Raw genomic sequence first — 20,315 nt, forward strand, 5'->3', positions numbered from 1 at the left:
CTTGAGAGACCTTCTGGAGCCAGCATAGAAGAGGGTGAAAGGCAGCTGAGAGGGAGGAATAGGGGCTCATCCTAGCATTCTTTTTTTTTTTTTTTGGTGAAGCAATTGGGATTAAGTGACTTGCTCAGGGTCACACAGCTAGTGTCTGAGGCCAGGTTTGAACTCAGGCCCTCCTGACTCCAGGGCCAGTGCTCTATCCACTGTGCCACCTAACTGTCCCTCATCATAGCATTCTGAAGTGAACTTCATAGAAAAAAAAGCTATGTGGAAATTGTTGTAAATTGGAGCCCACTCTCTTCAGGGACCAAGCTAGTTAGAGTGCGCCCTTAGGAGCTGTGAAGAAACTTTGGTGCTTCTGTCCTTCCTATATCTTCTCAGTAAATATCCCTCTGTAAAAACTAAAATGGGACAGATTGGTGGCACAGTAGAAAGAAGGATGGGGCTGGAGTCAGAAAGACTCAATTTCAGGGGTTCAAGTCTGGCCTCGGACACTTACCAGCTGTGTGATCCTGGGCAAGTCACTAAACCATCTTTGCCTCCATTTCTTCATCTGTGAAATGAGCTGGAGAAGGAAATAGCAAATTACTCCAGTATCTTTGCCAAGAAAACCCCAAATGGGGTCATGAAGAGTCAGACATGGCAGAAATGACTGAAAAACAACAACAAAAATTTAAAAAATGAAATCAAGGCAAAGTTGCTGCACAAACAGACCTCATGATATAGAATACATAATAGAAGTGCGAAGGCAGCTACTACTCCCTCTCAGATTTTGCTCACTCATCAACTGAGCACTGAGAAGCATGCACAGGTATAGACAGGCAGCACCTGCAGCAGCAAAACCCTTTGACCACAAATTGAGATGCAGCAAAACCCCAGAACACAAATTCAGCTTCAGTCCATCCAGCTAGCTGTGGGTATGTCCTCTGAGCACACTACCCTCTGTAGGGAAATCCCTAAATTCCCACATCTTTTGCATCAAAACCTTTTAGACAAGCAGCTACTTGCACCAAAGCCCTTCGAACACACTCCCTGTAGCTAAATTCTCTGAACACCTACTGTGCAGAAATCCTGACACTACATTATTTCTATTTGCTTGTTTAAGATCAGTGCCAAAGTTAGCCTGTTCTTCTCTGGGAAGATCCTATAATCAGGAGGCCCAGAGCCAAGCATAGAAGGAATTACTGACCCCATCTTATGACCTGACCTCCTGACCTTCTATGGAAACAGCTCTGAATTCCAGACTTCCACATTCTTTGGTCACCATGCTCCTATCTTCTCCCTTCTTCACGAACCTGTTGCCCATGTGTTTCTCATCAGGTCTTCCAGGAAACCCCTAAATTGTCAGATTCCACAGGACCCTGTGAGGGACTTTTGTAGAGTAGGTGGTGAAGGGGGAGCTTATTTTGGTATGAAGTGACCCCTGGGAATGATGCCTGCCCCTTCTGTCCCTACCCCCAAAAGTGTGTTGTTTTGACCAGCTTGGCAAGATTTCTGAAACTTTTTTTTTGGCCAGGCAATGAGGGTTAAGTGACTTGCCCAGGGTCACACAGCTAGTAATTGTTAAGTGTCTAAGGTCGAATTTGAACTCAGGTCCTCCTGAATCCAAGGCCAGTGCTTTATCCTCTGCTTTATCCGACCTCAGACACTTGATACTTACTAGCTGTGTGACCCTGGGCAAGTCACTTAACCCCAATAGCCTCACACACAAAAGAAAAAAGAAAAAGAAACCTATGTTCCCTATCATTCCATTTTACAGATAAGGAAACTGAGGCTTACAAAAAGAAAGGTAACTAGAACAAGGAAACAAAGAGAATTAGTAGTAAAGACAAGAGTAGAATCCAGGTTCTTGACATCCCATACAGGGACCTGCCCACTGGATCTTAAGGCCTTGGGCAACCAGAGAGAAGGAAGTACCCACTGCCAGGCAGACATCCCAATTCTGTACCTAATATTATCATTATCTCAGATGGTCTGGTCCAAACACTATGTGGAGCATGAATCTCTTCGATAGTACCCAGGACAAATAATTATCCATCCTATGTTCAAAGACATCCTGACAATTATTCTTAGTGGATAATACTATACATTATGCCTGAATACAGAAAGATCTGAGTTAAAACCCTATCTCTGACACTTAGTAGAAATGTGACCTTGGCCACACCTCTTATCATCCCCAGACCTTGTCTGTAAAATAAGTGTTGGACAGGATGGTCTCTTAGGTTCCTGCTATCGCAAAATCTAGTATCCTGGGACCTAGCAGAGAGGCACAGCTCATTTCTGTATCTTTAAGAATTATCTCTTTGGGGGCAGCTGGATGGCGCAGTGGATAGAGCACTGGCCCTGGATTCAGGAGGACCTGACTTCAAATCCAGATTCAGACACTTGACACTTACTAGCTGTGTAACCCTGGGCAAGTCACTTAACCCCAATTGCCTCACCAAAAAAAAAAAAAATTATCTTTTTCCTCAAATGAACCTAAAACTTGCTTCCCTGTAACATCCTTCCAAAGATTATCATAACTTTGTATTCCCTCCATCTACCCACTCCCTTGGCCAGAGCCAACCCAAAGAAAACATGAGAAAGGGCAAGCGGGTAGAGCCAGGACACCCCCTGAGAGGTCAGGTCCAATTAGATTCCTGTATTTCCATTTTCTCCTATACACAACCCCTACCTGCTCCTCTGACCCTCACCCCTATTTTCCTGCATGATTCAAAGTCTCAGCTTCTGGGACCCACTAGGGCTGGGCCAAAGGTAATCCTATGTCTGTCCTGCTCAGATCTCATCTACCGGCTTGTTTTGCATTCTTCTATGTAATTTTGTGTAACATAATTGTCCATGAGAACGATAGCACAGTGACCTTAAAATCAGTAAGACCAACGTCCAAGACCTGCCCTTGGCAAATGCTACTGCATGACCCTAGCCATGCCCACATAACTCCTCAGCCCAATGTTCAGGGAGTTTTCCCAGACCACAAATTGTAGAGCGGGTACCAAGCTGTACTGGTGGAAGGAGTTGGCACACCTGGAGTTCTAGCCTATGGATGAAATCACAGATTCAGTCTTCCTCCCCACCCCCAAAAGTAGATATATGGTGTCTGTGTGTCAGCCCCCTACTTCAACTATGACCCCCATGAGGGCAAGGACCCTGTCTTATTTAAACGTTTTGTGTTCCCGGGTGTCCACCACAACACCCTGCCCTTCATCGGTACTTAGGGGCTGAATGAATGACTGTGTGACCCATGATCACACAACGCGGTCATCCAAAATTTAAACCCAAGGGTTCTGACTCTATGCACTCTTTCTACTAGGCCATATTGCTTCCTTAACTCATCCTGTCATGTTATAGGGTACAAAATGGAGACCTGGAGAGTCTGATAGACCCATCCAAGGTCACTTAGGAATGAAATAGCCCTTAAATTTCTAGCAAATCTCACTCTCCCAGGACTACCTTGATCCATCATGATCCTGGAAAGAAATGGCAATTTGCATCCTGGCCCTTAGCACAGTGCCTACTAAGTGTTTAATGCTTTTTCTTCCTTTTTTTGGTGAGGCAGTTGGGGTTAAGTGACTTCCCCGGGGCCACACAGCTCAATACTTTTTCATTCATTTTTTCACATATGTATGAGTTCCCTAATCGTTGCAGTTTGGGCATGCCTCATGTGTATGGGCAACTTTAACTTATCACTTATTTTGCTTTGTTATTTAATTAAATGTCTTCCACTTTGGATTAATAGATCTGTTAGCTTTGTAAATGTATATACATTAGTGGAGATGCCTGACCCAAGGTTTCATGTGGACTCAAAGTCTAGAGGTATTCTGGAGCCAACTCAAACCAGCTAGCTACAAGCTAGAGAACCAAATTTTCACTGCAAGCATTTATACCTCAGTAACCAGCAAATGCTATAAACCAGGGCTTGGTCTATTGTTTTGTTGATTATAAAGACTTCAGAAAATGATAGGGGGCAGCTAGGTGGCACAGTGGATAAAGCACCAGCCCTGGATTCAGGAGGACCTGAGCTCAAATCCAGCCTCAGACACTTGACACTTACTAGCTGTGTGACCCTGGGCAAGTCACTTAACCCCCATTGCCCTGCAAAAAAAATTAAAAGATAGAGAAAATGTTAATCAATGATGAAGAATAAAAGTCTGTTAATGTGCACTTTTTGGCAGGGAGCTGATTATTAAACATTAACCAGCATAACCCTGGTGCTGACCCAGAAAGAAACTGGAATCTATAGCATCTACATGTAAGGGGGCACTGAGTACTGCTATACGGGTGTTATTATCTTGAATTGACAGATAAGGAAAATATTCACCTCAAAGGTCACCAAAGAGAAACTCTGTCATCCCAGATTTTGAAAGGCTATTCCCTTGTGAAATGGCATCTCTTTCTGGTGTCTCAATCCAATCCTACCAGATGCTAGAATCTACAGATCTCTCTACTGGAATTACAAGACTTCTGTTCTCTGTCTATCTCTGTCTGACTCTGTCTTTGTGTTCAAAGTTCCATTTCCACATACAGTAGGGATGACTAACCTTTTTTGTGGCATGGACCCCTTTGGGGAGGCAAGCAAAGTTTATGGACTCTCATTTCAGAAGAATACTTTTAAATGCATAAAATAAAATAGGGCTACATTGAATACAGTCTATAGCCATAAAGAGTGCTATTACATACAATATAATAGCTACAGGTCTGATAACTACAATAGTTTCTAAGTGGTGATGAATATAAATAATATTTCCATTTATGTCCAACAATTCTAGTGTGATATGAAAATATTTATGATTTCCAGCATTGAAAAAGTCAGGGACACTCTTTGTGGTTTGATGCCTACATATGTAAGTGAAGGAAATGATAAATTTAAGTTAAAGTTTAGTGACAATAAAGATGTAATTTTTCTCAGTCAAATTCATGGACCTCTTGAAATCAATCCATAGACCCCTTTGGGGGATTGGGGGGGAAGTCTGTTGAACCCATGTTAAAAAAGAAGCAGGTGGGGCAACTAGGTGGTGCAGTGGATAGAGCACCAGCCCTGGATTCAGGAGGACCTGAGTTCAAATCCGACTTCAGACACTTGACACTTACTAGCCATGTGACCCTGGGCAAGCCACTTACCTCTCATTGCCCTGCCAAAAAAAAAGAGGAGAGAACAAGGGAGGACAGGACAGAAGAGGAGAGGAGGAGAGAGGAGAGGAGAAAAGAGAAGGAGAAAGGAGAGGAAGAGAGGAGAAAAATGGAGAGGAGAAGAGGAGAGGGGAGAGGAGAAGACAAGAGATGAGAGAAGAAAAGAAAAGTAAAGAAGAGAACAGCAAAGAGGAAAGAAGAAGACAAGAGAGGACGGGGAAAAGAGAAGAAGGGAGAGAAGGAATGGAGAGGAGAAGTAAGGAGAATAGAGAAGAGAAGAAGAGAGGAAAACAGAGAAAGGAAAAAAGAATGAGAGAGGAAAAGAGAGGGGAGGAGAAATGGGGAGAAGAAAAGAGGTTGAAAATAATAAATGCTTGCTCATTTTTGATGACTGTTCCATAGAAGCCCCACTCCAAGGGGAGGAGGGTGAGCATCTGTCCATCTGTCTACCTCTTTGGCTATTTTAGTCTGTTGGCCTTTCTCTTTTTTTCTTTTTTTTTGGGGGGGGGGCAGGCAAGGGGGTTAAGTGACTTGCCCAAGGTCACACAGCTAGTAAGTGTCAAGTGTCTCAGGCCAGATTTGAACTCAGGTTCTCCTGATTCCAGGGCCGGTGCTTTATCCACTGCGCCAGCTGGCTGCCCCCCTGTCTGTCAGCCTTTCTGCCTCTGCCACCGCTGATCTCTTCTATCTACTTCCATCACAGCAGCTCCCACCTCATCCTGGGAACTTTTTGTTCTTCAGCCCCTGCCTGGAGACACTGGCAGCCATACAACAGAGAAGACAACTCCTGGGTCCAATTTGTTTCAAAGAGGAGACCTGGAATCATAGACTTAGAGCTATAAGGACTCGTGGTATCCTAGATATTGAGCTCAAAGGGACCTCAAAGTCCGCCAAGTACAGCCAAGAGAGGTTAAGTAACTTGCCCCAAATCACATAGATAGTAAGTGAAAGAATTAGAATTCAAACTCAGGTTCTCTGATGCCAAATCATATATTGTAGGGTTCAAAGGGACATCAGCAGTCCTGGGATCCTTCTGCTGTGCCAAGCTGCTTCCCTTAGCTGGTTACCTAATGAGAATCCAGTTGGAGTCTTCCGGGATGGTCCCCATGCATGGGGAGGAATAGGTGCCTCTGAAGCAATCCTGATCACAGGCAAAGGTGTCCAGCATGGATCCTGTAGCTGCCTCATGATGAAGGGCAAGGGTAGATTCATTTGGGAAGGATGGATGAGATAGTGTCGCCCTGAAACTGAATCTAAGGTTGGGGAGGTGACGCCGGGCTCTGACAGGGGCTATCAGAGACACCGTGTCTCTGACATTGGTGACCACTTGCCCAGATACGAGGATCTGTGTTGGAGCACATTTCTGCCCTATGGAGGTGGGTATACAAATGTGACTATTAAGTAAACTGTAGTAGCTCTAGTACCACCAGAATCCAATAGAAAATCCTCTATTTGGCTATTAATGTCTTTCATGACCTGGCCCCTTCCTGCCTTTCCTATCTTTTATGGCCTACTCCCCTCCCCTTATCCTATGTTCCTGTGAACCTGATGTCTTTCATGTTTCTCTTTTGCTCCCTCCCTCTCCCCTCTGCACTAGAGAAGGCCACTGTTTGACTATCCTTGATGTTTCGCTGGAGTGTATTGAATGAGGAAAGGGAAGGCAAGGGGGAGGTAACATGGTCAGACCTCTGCTTTAGGAAGAATTTGACAGCTCAGGGGAGGAAGGATTGGAGTGAAGAAAGGTTTGAGTCAGGGAAACCAACCAGAAGGCCATTGCAACAGTTACTGGGCTTAAAAGGAAGACAATCTGAACCAGGATGGTGGCAGTGGCCGAGGAGAAAAAGGGATGGGAGCAGCGTATGCTGCCCTTCCTGTTTAAACTAACTGTGATTTTGTTTTGCTTGAAATGTTTTCACTTCTGGATTACCCAAAGCTATAACTGTTGAATAGACACCCAGGTGACCTATACCTTTATCTCTTAAGTCAGATAGGGGAGGACCCAACAAAAGAGGATCCCCTAGTTTCTGGTATCCTCCAAATGAGATTCTCTGATGCAATCTGTCTAGGCTCTGTATCTCCCTATCAAGCTCTCCTTTCTTCTCCTCTCCCCACCTCACCTCTCTTCTTCCCTCCTCTCCTCTCTTCTTCTCTTCTGCCCTCTCTTCTCTCCTCTCCACTCTTCCTCTCATTCCCTCTCTCTCTTCTCTTATTCTTTTTCTCCTCCTCTCCTTCTCCCCTCTCTTCTCCCTTCTCCACTTCTCTCCTTTTCTCTCCTTTCCTGTCTTGTCCTCTCCTCTCCTCTTCTCTCCTTCTTTTCCTCTCCTAGAATGCCAGCAAGGCTTCTCCACTGCTGGCTTCCTTCCAACCCTCAGAACTTGCCAGAGGTAATGAGGAGGAAGTGGTTAGGACTCTGTTCAGACGCTCCCGGACCTTCCTTAATCCTCCTCCCTTCTCAATTACTCGTGTAACACCATGGAAGCTGAATGCAATCCCTTGATCTGGACTCAGACAACTGCCATATCCTGTCTCAAGTCATACAGAAATTGAAGGCTGGAGCTGGGATGAGAACCCAGTTCTCCTAGCTCCCAGACTGGGGTTCTGCTTTAGAATGGAAGCACCCAGGGCCTGCTTTCCAGAGCAGGGGCCACCAGAAGCTTCTTTTTCTAATGGAGCTGTCAGGACTCAGATGGATGAAGTGAGAGGAATAGAGATTGATCTTAGACCATGACTTCCTATGACCTCTAGGTTCAAATACAAATTTCTCTATTTGGATTTAAAGCCCTTCACAACCTGGTTCCAACTTAATTTTTCATCTTCTTGAAACATTAGCCCCTTCATTCACTCTTCAGTTGGGCCAAACTGGCCTCCTTGCTGCCCCTCAGGCACAACCCTCCATCTCCTATCTCTGTGCCTTTACACAGATTCTTCCCCATGCCTTGCATGCCCTCTCTCTTCACCTTTGTCTCTTAGAACTCCTAGTTACCATCAAATTTCCATTCAAATGCCACTTCCTGCAAAAGATCTTTACTGTTTCCTCTCAACTACTACTATCTCACCCTCCAAAATGACCTTATATTTATTTTATGGATATTGTAAAAAAACAAACACCTTACTTCGGGCATATTTATGTAGGATTGTAGATTAAGAGACAGTCTAAGGGGGCAGCTAGATGGCGCAGTGGATAGAGCACTGGCCCTGGATTCAGGAGTACCTGAGTTCAAATCCGGCCTGAGACACTTAACACTTACTAGCTGTGTGACCCTGGGCAAGTCACTTAGCCCCAATTGCCTTACTAAAAAAAAAAAAAAGAGACAGTCTAATCTGGGGGTTTTTAACTTTTTTTGTCCCTTTGTCTGGTAAAGCCTATGGACTGCTCAGAATGTTTTTAAGTACATAAAATAAAATACATAGGACTAAAAAGGAAACCAATTCCATTAAAACAGTTATCCAAAAGAAGTTTTTTTAAGTTCACAAGCCATAGGTTTAGAACCCTTGACCCAATCCAACACTTGCTTTTACAAATGAAGAAACTGAAGCTGATGGGAGTTTAACTTGTCCAAGGTCACACAAGTAGTAAGCACCAGAGGTGAGATTTGAACTCAGGTTCTATGATAGTAAAGCCAAGTCTCTTTCAAGGGTACCATACTTCCTCCCTTGTATTCATGTGGTATCCCCTATAAAGTGGACACTCTTTCACAGGGTAGGGGTTGTGTCCAGTATGTGTCTGTATCCCCAATGTCTATCATTGCATCTAGTAGGCACCCAATAAAAATGCATTTTAATTGATGTGAATGAAGTAACAGCATACAGCGATAAAAGGAAAAAGGTCAAAGGAATGCTGGAAGGATGGGGCAGAATGGTTTGAGGTCAGGAAAGGGCAGGGGGGTAAGTTATGAGGCTGATGGTGAGGTAAAACAGAATGTTAGCTTCCCATAGCATCCCAGAGGCACCTATCTGATTGGACCCTAATGACTTGGGTATGCAATCTGTTCACAAGGGTGGGAAGGAGGGTCACTTGGGGTAGAGACTGGATTGTGGCTGTAGGCAGATTCCTGGGGTTGGGGGGGAGGGGACATGCAGTCTTCACTGGGCTCAGTGCTGCCCCTCTTCTTGAGGGGTCTTTCCCTGGGTCCTTTTCCACATTGTTCTATCTGGGCAAAGGGTAGGAGTATGCTGGTAAAATTTTAACATCCAACTTCTGGGAGGAAAAAAGTACAGACAACACATTTCTTAAAGTTTAATCTGCATAATTAACATTTTCTTAAGTCTAGACAATCCACACAACAAGGAATCATGCCCTGATTTGTAGCATTTACTGATTTCCAAGGCATAAATGTTCACACTGAAAATGCCAGTGAGCCTGTTCAAGCTGTGACTCACACACTCTTGGCTGTGAGTGACAGCTTTGGCAGGATGCACAAGCCTGGGCCCACTCCTTTGATCATAACCAAAAGGGAGATAAGGGCAAAATGGTGGTGACTTTGATGACATACAAGGAACACTTCAGAATCTGTCTTGGCTTTGAGCCTACAATCAAAAGCTGGAGCAAAAAAAAAAAAAAAAACCTGGGGCCAATTCAATTCTATAAAGTTTTATTCATCACTCCGTATATGCAGAGAACTACTAAATTGGGTAGTGAACAGGGGAACAAGTTTAGATAAAACACTATTCTTTAAAACAAAAACACTATTCTTGCCTTCAGGGAGCTCCTAGTCTAAAAGGAGTCTTGATCCTCAAACTGCCTGTTCTTCTCCCCAGAACTCCCAGTCAGGGAAGATTCTCTTCTCTTCAGATCCACTCACAATGTTCTCCCCAATTCCCAAGGAACCTAGGAATTCAACACACCCCAACCCTGTCCCAGACTTCCAGTCCCCCTGGGAGCTGTGACTCTTCCTCCTTTGGTCTCATTTGCTCAGTCAAGGAAGAGAAGGTGGTGAGAAAAGGAGGAGGAAAGAGTGATTGTTTCCAACAATAACAGAGCTGGTGTGGGAGGGGGAAGTCAAGGTCCCAAGGGAACCCAATGAAAGTGAGCTGTTTTGAGTGAGAGTACAGAACAAGACCTGAGAGTTCTAGCGAGACTCACGGATGGCTATTCCTATTGGGAAAAGACTTTTCCGCAGACAGGTAAAGGGAGTGGAAGGGCAATTTTTGTGATGGGTAGACCAGTGAAGGCTGGTTGTGGGGCACAGAAGCAAGCTAGCTCCCCCATGGTTTTCCAAAGGCTCCATTCTGGCGGGGTCCTAATGACTGAATATGGCATCAGCCTCCCAGTCTATATAACAAATGAGACCTCAAAATCCCAGCCAGCTGCTTTCAACTGGTCTCCCCCTGCCTCTCCCCAAGAAACTCTGAAGAACCTGTGTGAGTTGTGGGAGGGGGCTTTGGAGACAAAACCATAGGGTTCTCTGTTCAATGGTTTGCTGGTAGCAATAACTCAATGATGCCCTTTCTGCAGCTCTGGTCCTCTCAATATGCTGTGACACCAAGAGAGAACCCAGGGCAATAGGGGCTTCTCATACCTGTTGTGTTTGGGTGGTAGGTTGGGAGAGAGAGCAAGAGTTGGCGGGATCATTGGCGGTGGTGGTTTGGAAGTCATGGGATCAAATCTATTAAACCAGCACTTCAGAAGAGGGCCACACAGTAGATCCTGGCCCACTAATGTCTGCTCCCTCTCCCCTGCCAGATGCTGCTATCTTCACTACTCTTGGGTCTTCTCCTCTTAGGGGAAAAGGGTAAGTGTGACTCCAGACAGTCAGGTTAACTCTCAAAGTCGAAGGCCCTGTGCTGAAGGGAAAGAGGGATGACAGAGTATACCTGAGTAAGTCCTGCTCTCCTGTTCATAGGGGTAGGCTTCACACCTGGAACCTAGCAGGCCTGCCTCACCCATTCCCATCTCACCTAACCCTGCCTCCAGCCCTCTAAACACCTGTTCCTTCAAGCCCTAGGAACTGACTCAGATATTCTCCTAAACCCTGGGATTTTTCCCAAGATCATGGCAGGGTGGGAGGAACAGGTAGTGAGTGGAATGGGGAACATAGCCCCATGGGAGTCCAGAATCCAGGAGAGAGTGGTATTTAGGGTATTTAGGCTGACCTATCCTGAATCTGCCCTTTGGTGGGGGAGGGAGGAGAGTGGGAGGAGGTGGAGAAATCAGGTCACTCTCATTTGTTTTCCACTTTTATGCTCATCTAAATGTGTTGGACTGCCAAATAAGAAGACTTGGGTTTGTCCCCAACTAGCTGTGTGACCCCGAAGACATTCATTCCCCTCTCTGGGGCTCAGTTTCCTTGAGTAAAATAAGGGGATTAGAATAGATGCTAGCCTTAACATTCTGTGTTCAATATTCAGTGTCTTACCTGTGAAATAAGCAAGACAGATTTTTGTGGGGGTTTTTTTGGTTGGGCAATGAGGGTTATGTGACTTGCCCAGGTCACACAGCTAGTAAGTGTCAAGTGTCTGAGGCTGCATTTGAACTCAGGTCCTCCTGAATCCAGGACAGATGCTTTATCCACTGCACCACCTAGCTGCCCCACAAGACAGATTAAAAATTGAGTTAGAGAATGGGGATGTGACTTGCCAAAAGGTATATACTATGACTCAGTAGTAGTGTAGAACCCAGGGTTCCTGACTCTAAGCCCTGTTGTGCATCCTCTTCCAAGGACAGGGCACACAGGGTGGTTGAGAGGGATCAGGGGAGTGGGTGGCCTCTTGGGTACTCTCACAGCTGCTCATGTTTGTTGGCAGCAAACAGCATGTCACCAGAGCCTCGTATTGTGGGCGGCTGGGATGCCAGCAAGGTGCAGTGGCCATGGCAGGTGAGCCTCCGGGAGCAAGGCCAGCACGTGTGTGGTGGCTCCCTCATCAGTCACCAGTGGGTACTGACTGCTGCCCACTGTGTGCCCAGGTGAGTCACCCCTTTCCCAGGCAGAGCAGGCAAGGTGAGGGAGGGGATGGACATGAGCTAATGCTCCTTAGCAGGAATTGCTCCTTCCCAGATGAAGTTGTCACTGAACAGGAGGGATGGGGATGACATTATAGAATAAGGAAACATCAGGACTTGGGGCACCTAGGTGGCACAGTGGCTAAAGCACTGGCCCTGGATTCAGGAGGACCTGAGTTCAAATTTGGCCTCAAACACTTGACACTTACTAGCTGTGTGACCCTGGGCAAGTCACTTAACCCTTGTTGCCACGCCAAAACAAACAAACAAACAAACACCTCAGGACTGAGAGAATCAAATCCAGCCTTCTCATTTTACATCAGGGAAATGTGAGAATCTCAGGTTAGTGACTTCCTCAAGATCACACATGCCTATAAGTATTCCATTCCATCTTTTCTTGCCTTAATACAAACAAAAAAGGGCCAATCCTGCTCTCCATTATAGACATGCACAATCCCTACTAGAGTTCCCAAGAGCTGGGCACGGTGAGGCTCAGAGCTTAAAAGGGCACCTGAAAACCATCACCTGGGCCAACCCTCTCATTTACAGAAAAGGAAACTGACCCAGAAAAGTGAAGGCTCCTGTACAAGGTCATACAAGAAATACAAGGGGCAGCTAGAATCTGGATCCACGTCATCTGACTCCATGCCCAGTATTCTTCCCATTACGAGGTCCTTTGGGCTACTGCCTGCATGTGGGTCTGGGTCCAACCAGGACAGAACCCTGGCTTGGGAGTCAGGATATCTGGATTCTTGTCCAAGCTTCACCAATGACCTGCTGTGACCCTGAGTGAGTCACTGTGCCTCTCTGGGTCTCAGTCTCCCCATCTGTAAAGTGAATGGGTGGGATTTGGTGATATCTTAGGTGCCCTCTAGCCCTGAAATTCTCTGAATCTTTTCCCTTGAAAATGCCTTGATTGAGTGACTCTGGGAATCTGCCTGCAGCAAGAGAGGGTAAGTTTCTGGTCCATTTGTTAGACCATCTTTGTCATGATTATAATCATTTTAACTGACAAGAGCATCTGAAGGTTTTCAAAGTGCCTTCCTCAGCAACCTGTAAGGTAGGTCACACAAGTGTCATTTATCAGTGTTTTACAGGTTACAGGGCAAGGCACTTGGCTAAAGTTGCACAGCAAGTAAAGATCAGGGCTTTGACTTGACCTCCAGCCTTGTGACCGCAGACCTGGGTTTTTTGTTGTTTTTTTTTTTTTGCCTGCCTACTATTTCCTGACTTCGTTACTCTCCTCCTGACAGCTCCCTGAATCCCCAGGACCTGCAGATCCAACTGGGGGAGCAATTCCTCTATACCAAGCCCTACTATTCCATCTTAGTTCCTGTGAGTCAGATACGGTTGCACCCCAATTATGATGGGGATGCCCTTCATGGAAGAGACATTGCATTGTTGAAGATCAGACGACCTGTGCCTTTCTCCAAATACATCCAGCCCATCACCCTGGCCCCACCTGGAACTCAGATCCCACTGAACACCCTGTGCTGGGTGACCGGCTGGGGGGATATCAGGGAAAATGGTGAGATGGGGGCTGGGGTTGGAGTGGCCCATTCATACCCTTAGACACAGGACAGGATTCCCCCTGCCCTGCCCCACCATATACACCTACACATAAGATATGATATGAGCAGTACCAGGAAAGGCATCCTTGAATCAAAAAGGTTCAAGGGTACCCCTTGGGTTCCCCAAAGGAAGATCCCTTCCTCCGTAGTGCCTAAAATTCCATCCTTAGCTTCAGTACTTTGCGTTCAGCATCTTTTTCTAAGCTCCTCTGTTTAAGTAGAAGCTCCCCTGGAAGAAGAACTTGGTATAATAGTAGCAATAAGTACCCTAGTATGGGTTAATTGGTCCCCTAGAAACAACAAGACCTGGGAGAGGAAAAAAATATGGGGAAGTGGAAGGGTGTCATCACTACTCATGAGCTGGCTGTGTGCCCCTCCTCCAGCATGAGCTCCAGCATGCCAGCTACCCCCACAGTGGTCACGGAAGACCTTTGCATTGTGAGCCCCGGCTCGACATCTCCTGCCCTTACCCACAGTGCCCCTGCCTCAGTCCTATCCACTGCAAGAGGTAAACGTGCGCATTGTGGATACCCAGACGTGCCGATCCCTCTATGATCCGGAGCCCATTAAGAATCAGATGCTGTGTGCCGGCTACCCCCAGGAGCGTAAGAGCTTCTGTGATGTGAGTCACTCCAAACCCCTCCTCACCAGAAAGCTTAGCTCTCATCTTAGACAATTTATCATAGGTATATTTAATTCCCAGGGTGTACTGGTCTGCTCTGGTGTTTCCAGCTCCCTGCAGTCTGCGGTCACAGGGACCATCCCTAAAGGCCCCCTGAGCCCATAGGACCATAGACCCTAGAATCTGAAGTGGATTTAAAGGTCACCTCCCTAATTTTTCTGATGGGCTGTGAAGTATGACAGAGGCCAAGAGGAGGGGAAAGGACTTATCCAACGTCACACAATAACTTAGTGGCTACAGCTAGACCCAAGGACATGTCTTTTTATCCCTAGTTCTGAGGTCTACTCACTTCACTTCAGTACCTCTAACCCTGTCATTAATGATGATTAATTAATATCAGCCTAATCTTATTTGAGTCACTTTGTACCACCTCCATTGAGATGATACTTGAACACTTAACAGAACATCTTCCTCACAACAGGCCTGTGAAGCAAATAGAACCTCCATCCCACTTTGCAGAGAAGAAAACCAATCATATGCCCCTTCCTAGTATTGTGAGTGGATTGGTTGGGAAATCAGGAGACTTGAGCTCTGAGTCAGATTCTGCCACTCACTTACTGGGAGATTAACAAAGACAGGATCCCAGATCAAAAAGGAGGACCAGCTAGACTGCAGGCAGACTTGGGATTCCGGCCAGCTTTTCTGTTCTGCCTAACAACCCCTCCCCATTGACCCCTAGAGTTTTTGGAGTGGGATAGAGTCCCCTTTCCCTACTATTACCAGCAATCCTGGTCTAAATATCCCCTTCCTTCTCCTTAGCTCATCTGATGATAGAGAGTAAGAACGCCTTTTTAAAATTTTAGTTAGCATTTAAGGGAAATAAGATTTATCCAAACCAATCCACTGTTGGGGAAGCCAGGTGGCTGAACTGTGGACACAGGAAGTCAACAGATGCCACTAAATAAAATAATCTTTTGCCCACCCCGAGACTACCTGCAGAAGCACATAAAAGAAAGGAAAGGGTAATCCTTTGGGCTGGTGTTTCTAAACTGGTCCTTATAACCACAGCTATTAAAATGACTGTGTGGAAAGACAGGAGAGTAAGAAAGTATGAAGCATGAGGATCCTGAGTCCTTTATTTTTTTTAATTCCCTTGGGTGTGCCTGTCTCAGAGTTCCCTGAAACAAAGCCTAGAATTGATGAATTACAGAGCACTTGGATCTTATTCCAAGAGACCTCTTATCTGTGCAAACTTTCTGGGATAGGGCCCTGTAATTCCCACCCAACCCCAATCCCTTGCACACAAATACCTTCTTGCCTTGAGGGAAAAATAGTTCCTGACCTTCTAGCTGTACCTGTAACCCAATTCTTGGTTCTATTCCCATGGAAAGCTAATGCCTGACTTGTCCCTCCCACGAGGTTCTGCCTCCTAAGACCATAAGTCCCACACATTTCTCAAGACTCTAATTTGTTTCTGGGAAAGGTTGCTCAGATTTCTTCCTCAGGAGGACTATTCAGCGTGGTCCTCAGGAGCTCCCAATAGCCTATGTACATGTCAAACCAGACCTAATCTCTTATTCAGTCAGACCCCAATGCAATTCTTAAAACACTAAGGAAAGTGTCATCTTTTCAGTGATGTGACACCAGGAAAGTCCATTCCTCTCTCTGGGCCTTGTTTTCTTCTATCCAGTTATCTGTCCATATCACAAAGGGGTCTGGATGGTAGAAGATACAATGGATGGAGCAGGGTTTTGCAAACTGGTGAAATGCTGTTCCTGTCTTCTCCCTCCTCCTAGGGTGACTCTGGGGGTCCTCTTGTCTGTCAACTTAAAACAAGAAGGTGGATCCAGGTGGGTGTGGTGAGCTTCACCAGAAGCTGCACTCAGCCCCTGCTGCCAGGTGTCTACACCAGGGTTTCCTCCTACGTATCCTGGATCCGTCAGTACGTAACTCTGCCCTAAGAGTCCATGTGACTTCCCTCTGAGCCCTGGTGACCTCAGAATCAAGACATGGTTTTCAATTGCTGGTCTGCCTGTGCTCCTACTGATTCAAAGAAGTTTTCCTTCTCCCCATCCTAGTCCCTCCTGTTTTCCTCAGTTCTCCTTCTATTCTCTCTCAAATGTCCCCAGTTCCATGTACTTGTCTCCATCACAGCCCTATTCATGCCCTGGCCCCAGACTTCAGGAAGGGAAAAATGCCCTGGAGAGGAAGGGCTCTCAGGAAAAGAAAAAAGATTTGGCATACAGGCATTTACTGGGAGAATTGATGGGTAAAGAAGGGCCAGTCCATAGGTGGTCCCTGGCTGTGGGCTGAACTGGCAACAAGATGAAGGAGGAGAAAGAAAAAAGGGCAGGGAGAATGGACTATTGATGGAGCAGGTGTAGAGACTGGGGTCCCACTGTCTTCTATAAATTGATTAAATTGTCTACAAAGAAACTCCATTCTGGATCTGCTCTATCGGCCATCGAATAGCCAAGTATTTCCTGAATGCTCCCAACAGGGACTGTGAGTGAGCCTCACTCAAATGGGAACTTTGGAACTATTCATCCTCGGGCTCCTTCCTCAAAGCCAGGGCTCCCAGCCTATGGGATTTGAGTGTCAGGATGCAAAGGGCAAGAGGACAGAAATGAGTAGGCATTGAAGGCAGAGAAGTAGGTTGGCCATATTGTTTCACCTTGTCCTTCCCTAATTCTTCCTTTGTGCCTAGTCCTGGGCCTTGCTACTGAGAGAGAGCTATCTTTTTCACTGAACATTCTTCCTTGATAGTAGATACAGGAGGGGCAGCTAGGTGGCGCAGTGGATAGAGCACCGGCCCTGGAGTCAGGAGTACCTGAGTTCAAATCTGGCCTCAGACACATAACACTTACTAGCTGTGTGACCCTGGGAAAGTCACTCAACCCCAATTGCCTCACTAAAAAAAATAATAATAATTAATTTTAAAAAAAAAGATAGTAGATAAGGGGCAGCTAGGTGGCACAGTGGATAGAGCACAGGTCCTGGATTCAGGAGGACATGAGTTCAAATCCAGTCTCAGATACTTACTAGCTGTGTGACCCTGGGCAAGTCACTTAACCCCAATTGCCCCGCAAAAAAATTAAAATTTTTAAATTTTTAAAAAGATAGTAGATACGAATTGGGGCAGGGGAGCCCCAGAATGATATTGTCAGCCTGGAACCTGAGGGACAGCTGGGAGGCATAATAGATACAACACAATTTATGGAATTGGGAGGATCTGGATTCAAATCCCACCTCAGACAATTATGAGCTGTGTGACCCCCGACACACACCAGGCACAAGGCAGCTAATTGGCACCATAGTGCATAGAGTGTCGGGCCAAAGGCAGGAAGGCTCTTCCTCCTGAATTCACATCTGGCCTCAGACCCTTACTAGCTGTGTGATCCCGGACAAGTCACTTAACCCTGTTTGCCTCAGTTTCATCATGTGTAAAATGAGCTGGAGAAGGAAATGACAAACCACTCCAGTATCTTCGCCAAGGAAAACCCCAATTGAGTCATGAAGAGCTGGACATGACTGAAATGATCGAACAACAACAAACAACAATGACCCCGGACAAGTCATTTCAAACTGTCCGTTTCCTCGTCTATAAAATGAAGTGGCTGAACACGATGACCGTCAAGGTCCCATCCAGCTCCAAGTCTATTGATGCACCCGGCACATGGCTGGTTCTCATCTGCCCTCTGAGAAACATAAGGACCCAACGCATCTCCTCTGTGCCAATGCCACGGGCTCTGATCCAATGGCAACTGTACAAACTCACACAAAAGGTCAATGCAGGAAGACATCCCGGATGCTAGAGTGGTGAAGCAGCTTCCGGAGCTGTCCCAGGGCCAGAATCACATAGAGCCTTCCCTTCCAACATACACTTTCTGGCTTGCTGGAGGAGTAGCTGTTGATCAGAATTTCAGCATAAACCAGCCCCTTTCCTGTTGCTGGTTGACATAGCCTAATCCCACAAGGGGCTGAGACTTTACCTGGTCCCTGAAAGATGGGGAAGAATTGGTTAAAGCAGGGGCTATGATATGGATATTCCACTTGGAAATAACCTAGTGAGTACAAGGGATTGGCAGGAGACTAGTTAGTCTGAAGGAGTGGACATGGGTGCAGAAAAGAAAGGGGTGGGAAGGTTAGGGCACAGTCTAGAGCTAGTAAAGTCAAACTGGAATTCCAGTTAACTTGGGTGGGAGGGCAGAATTGGGATTAAATTCATTTATTCATTCATTTATTCAACAAATATTTATTAAGCACTTGCTCTTGTGCTGGTCTCTGTACTAGATGCAGGAGATACACAGACAAAAATTTTTAAGTTCCTGCCCTCAAGGAACTTACATTCTGTTAAGTCAGAAACTGAATTACCTGGCTTCCAGCTGCAGGTCCAAGAGGAGGTGGACTGAAGCTTTGAGTCTATAAATCAATTGAACAGGGCCATGACTAAGAAAAGCCAATAGAGACAAATACCAGATCACTGAGTCACACCTGTTCTAGTAGGAGGGGTACAGTAGCTAGGATAAGGATGCAGAAGGTTTCCTAGACTATCGGTCTCCTCAGTAATCCTTATGTGTCTATCGTTCCTGGAATAACAGCTCTGGGTTCTTTATCCAAAGAGGTGTCCCTCTTTTATGGGTACATGCTTCCAAACAGAATACTGGGGAAATCTCTCTCTGGAAAACAGACTCATTTAGTTGCTACCAACCCTTCATTCAACAAACACTAATTAAGCATTTCCTGTGTACAAGTCCCTTTTTTAGGTACTAGGGAATACAAAGAGATATAGAACAAAGACCATACTCTAATGGAGTTTAGAGTCTAGAAAAAAGAAAAAAGACATTTCTACACATAGGGACAATACAAGGCCAGACTACACATCAGGGATGTACAAACATAATGGTCTTCATAAGAAAAGGACTGTGGGATTATCATCTCCCTTATGCTGGGTAACTAGAATTTTATAAGAAATCCAGTTCTAGGTCTTAGGCTTCTTGAAGCTTTCAGGTTTCCTGGGAATTCCAGCTGTACCTTAGGGTCAAAATGTCTTGGCCCCAAGTCTTCCTTTTAATAAATTTGTAAAGAAGCAGCCAGACAGGGGCAGCTAGGTGGCGCAGTGGATAGAGCATGGGCCCTGGAGTCAGGAAGACCTGAGTTCAAATCTGGCCTCAGACACTTGACACTTCCTAGCTGTGTGACCCTGGGCAAGTCACTTAACCCCAATTGCCTCATCCAAAAAAAAAAAAGAAGAAGAAGCAGCCAGACAAGCAGACGGGCAGGTAGATAGACATAAAGACAAGTGAACATACTGGCAGTTAGACTGGCAGACAGATAGACAGGTGAGCTGGCAGGCAGCCACAGAGACAGGCTGAGAGGCAGTCAGCTAATCAGACAAACAGTTATATATTTGGACAGACAGTATAATGGGCAGTCAGTCAACTAGCATTTATTAAGCACCTACTATATGCTAGCCACTGTGCTAAGTTCTGGGAATACAAAGAAAAGAAAAAACACAGTTCCTGCTGTCCAGAAGCTCAGACATACAAAACAGGGAGAGAGAATAAAGATGGATGGAAGAACAGACATATATAGACAGATTGCCAAGATGGCAAGCAGAAAAGCAGTTTTGTTTGTGACTCCATGGGCTTTCCAGAGGGTTGGGTTTGCCTCCTAGCAGAAATCTTGACTTGGCAATCTTCAGGACAGTCTCTGGTGTCTGCTTCCAGTTGTCAGGATTGAGTGTATACTGAGTCCCACCCACAGAGATTCCAAGTCTGAGACCACTGATGAGAGCGCTCTGTCAGCTCTCTTCCAGCAGGAAGAGAACACCTATCAGGGAGCAGACCCAGCAGGAGCAGCTCCATGAGAATCGATGGCCCTGGAACTTGTGAGTCATGCACTGCTCTTTACATGTGTGCCCTGGCCACACATATACCTCACATGATTGCCCCTCTACATACACACGCTGCCCAAATCTGTTCCCTACATATGTGCCCTTTCCCACTCATGATGTATGCACTTGTGGCAGAACATATGCCAGGTTCGTGGAGGAAGT

General features: G+C 45.9%; 1 protein-coding gene across 1 annotated transcript; it reads left to right on the plus strand.

Annotated features, from left to right (window-relative positions):
• Positions 1-10,209: 10,209 nt before the first annotated feature.
• LOC122752999 (tryptase-like) lies at positions 10,210-16,218 on the plus strand. Its single transcript, XM_044000063.1, has 6 exons — positions 10,210-10,248; positions 10,808-10,856; positions 11,869-12,028; positions 13,318-13,592; positions 14,112-14,257; positions 16,054-16,218. Exons 1-6 carry the CDS (start codon positions 10,210-10,212, stop codon positions 16,216-16,218), a joined length of 834 nt encoding a protein of 277 aa, XP_043855998.1.
• The last annotated feature ends 4,097 nt before the right edge of the window (positions 16,219-20,315 follow it).

This window comes from Dromiciops gliroides, chromosome 1 (genome assembly GCF_019393635.1).
Source record: "Dromiciops gliroides isolate mDroGli1 chromosome 1, mDroGli1.pri, whole genome shotgun sequence".
Classification (NCBI taxonomy): Eukaryota; Metazoa; Chordata; class Mammalia; order Microbiotheria; family Microbiotheriidae; genus Dromiciops; species Dromiciops gliroides.

Excerpts from the sequence above, each read along its gene's own strand:
- LOC122752999 (XM_044000063.1), top strand. The coding sequence starts at position 10,210 with ATGGCTATTCCTATTGGGAAAAGACTTTTCCGCAGACAG. Across the intron at positions 10,249-10,807 it reads AAAGACTTTTCCGCAGACAG|ATGCTGCTATCTTCACTACT; the intron begins GTAAAGGGAGTG and ends CTCCCCTGCCAG. Across the intron at positions 12,029-13,317 it reads GCTGCCCACTGTGTGCCCAG|CTCCCTGAATCCCCAGGACC; the intron begins GTGAGTCACCCC and ends TCCTCCTGACAG.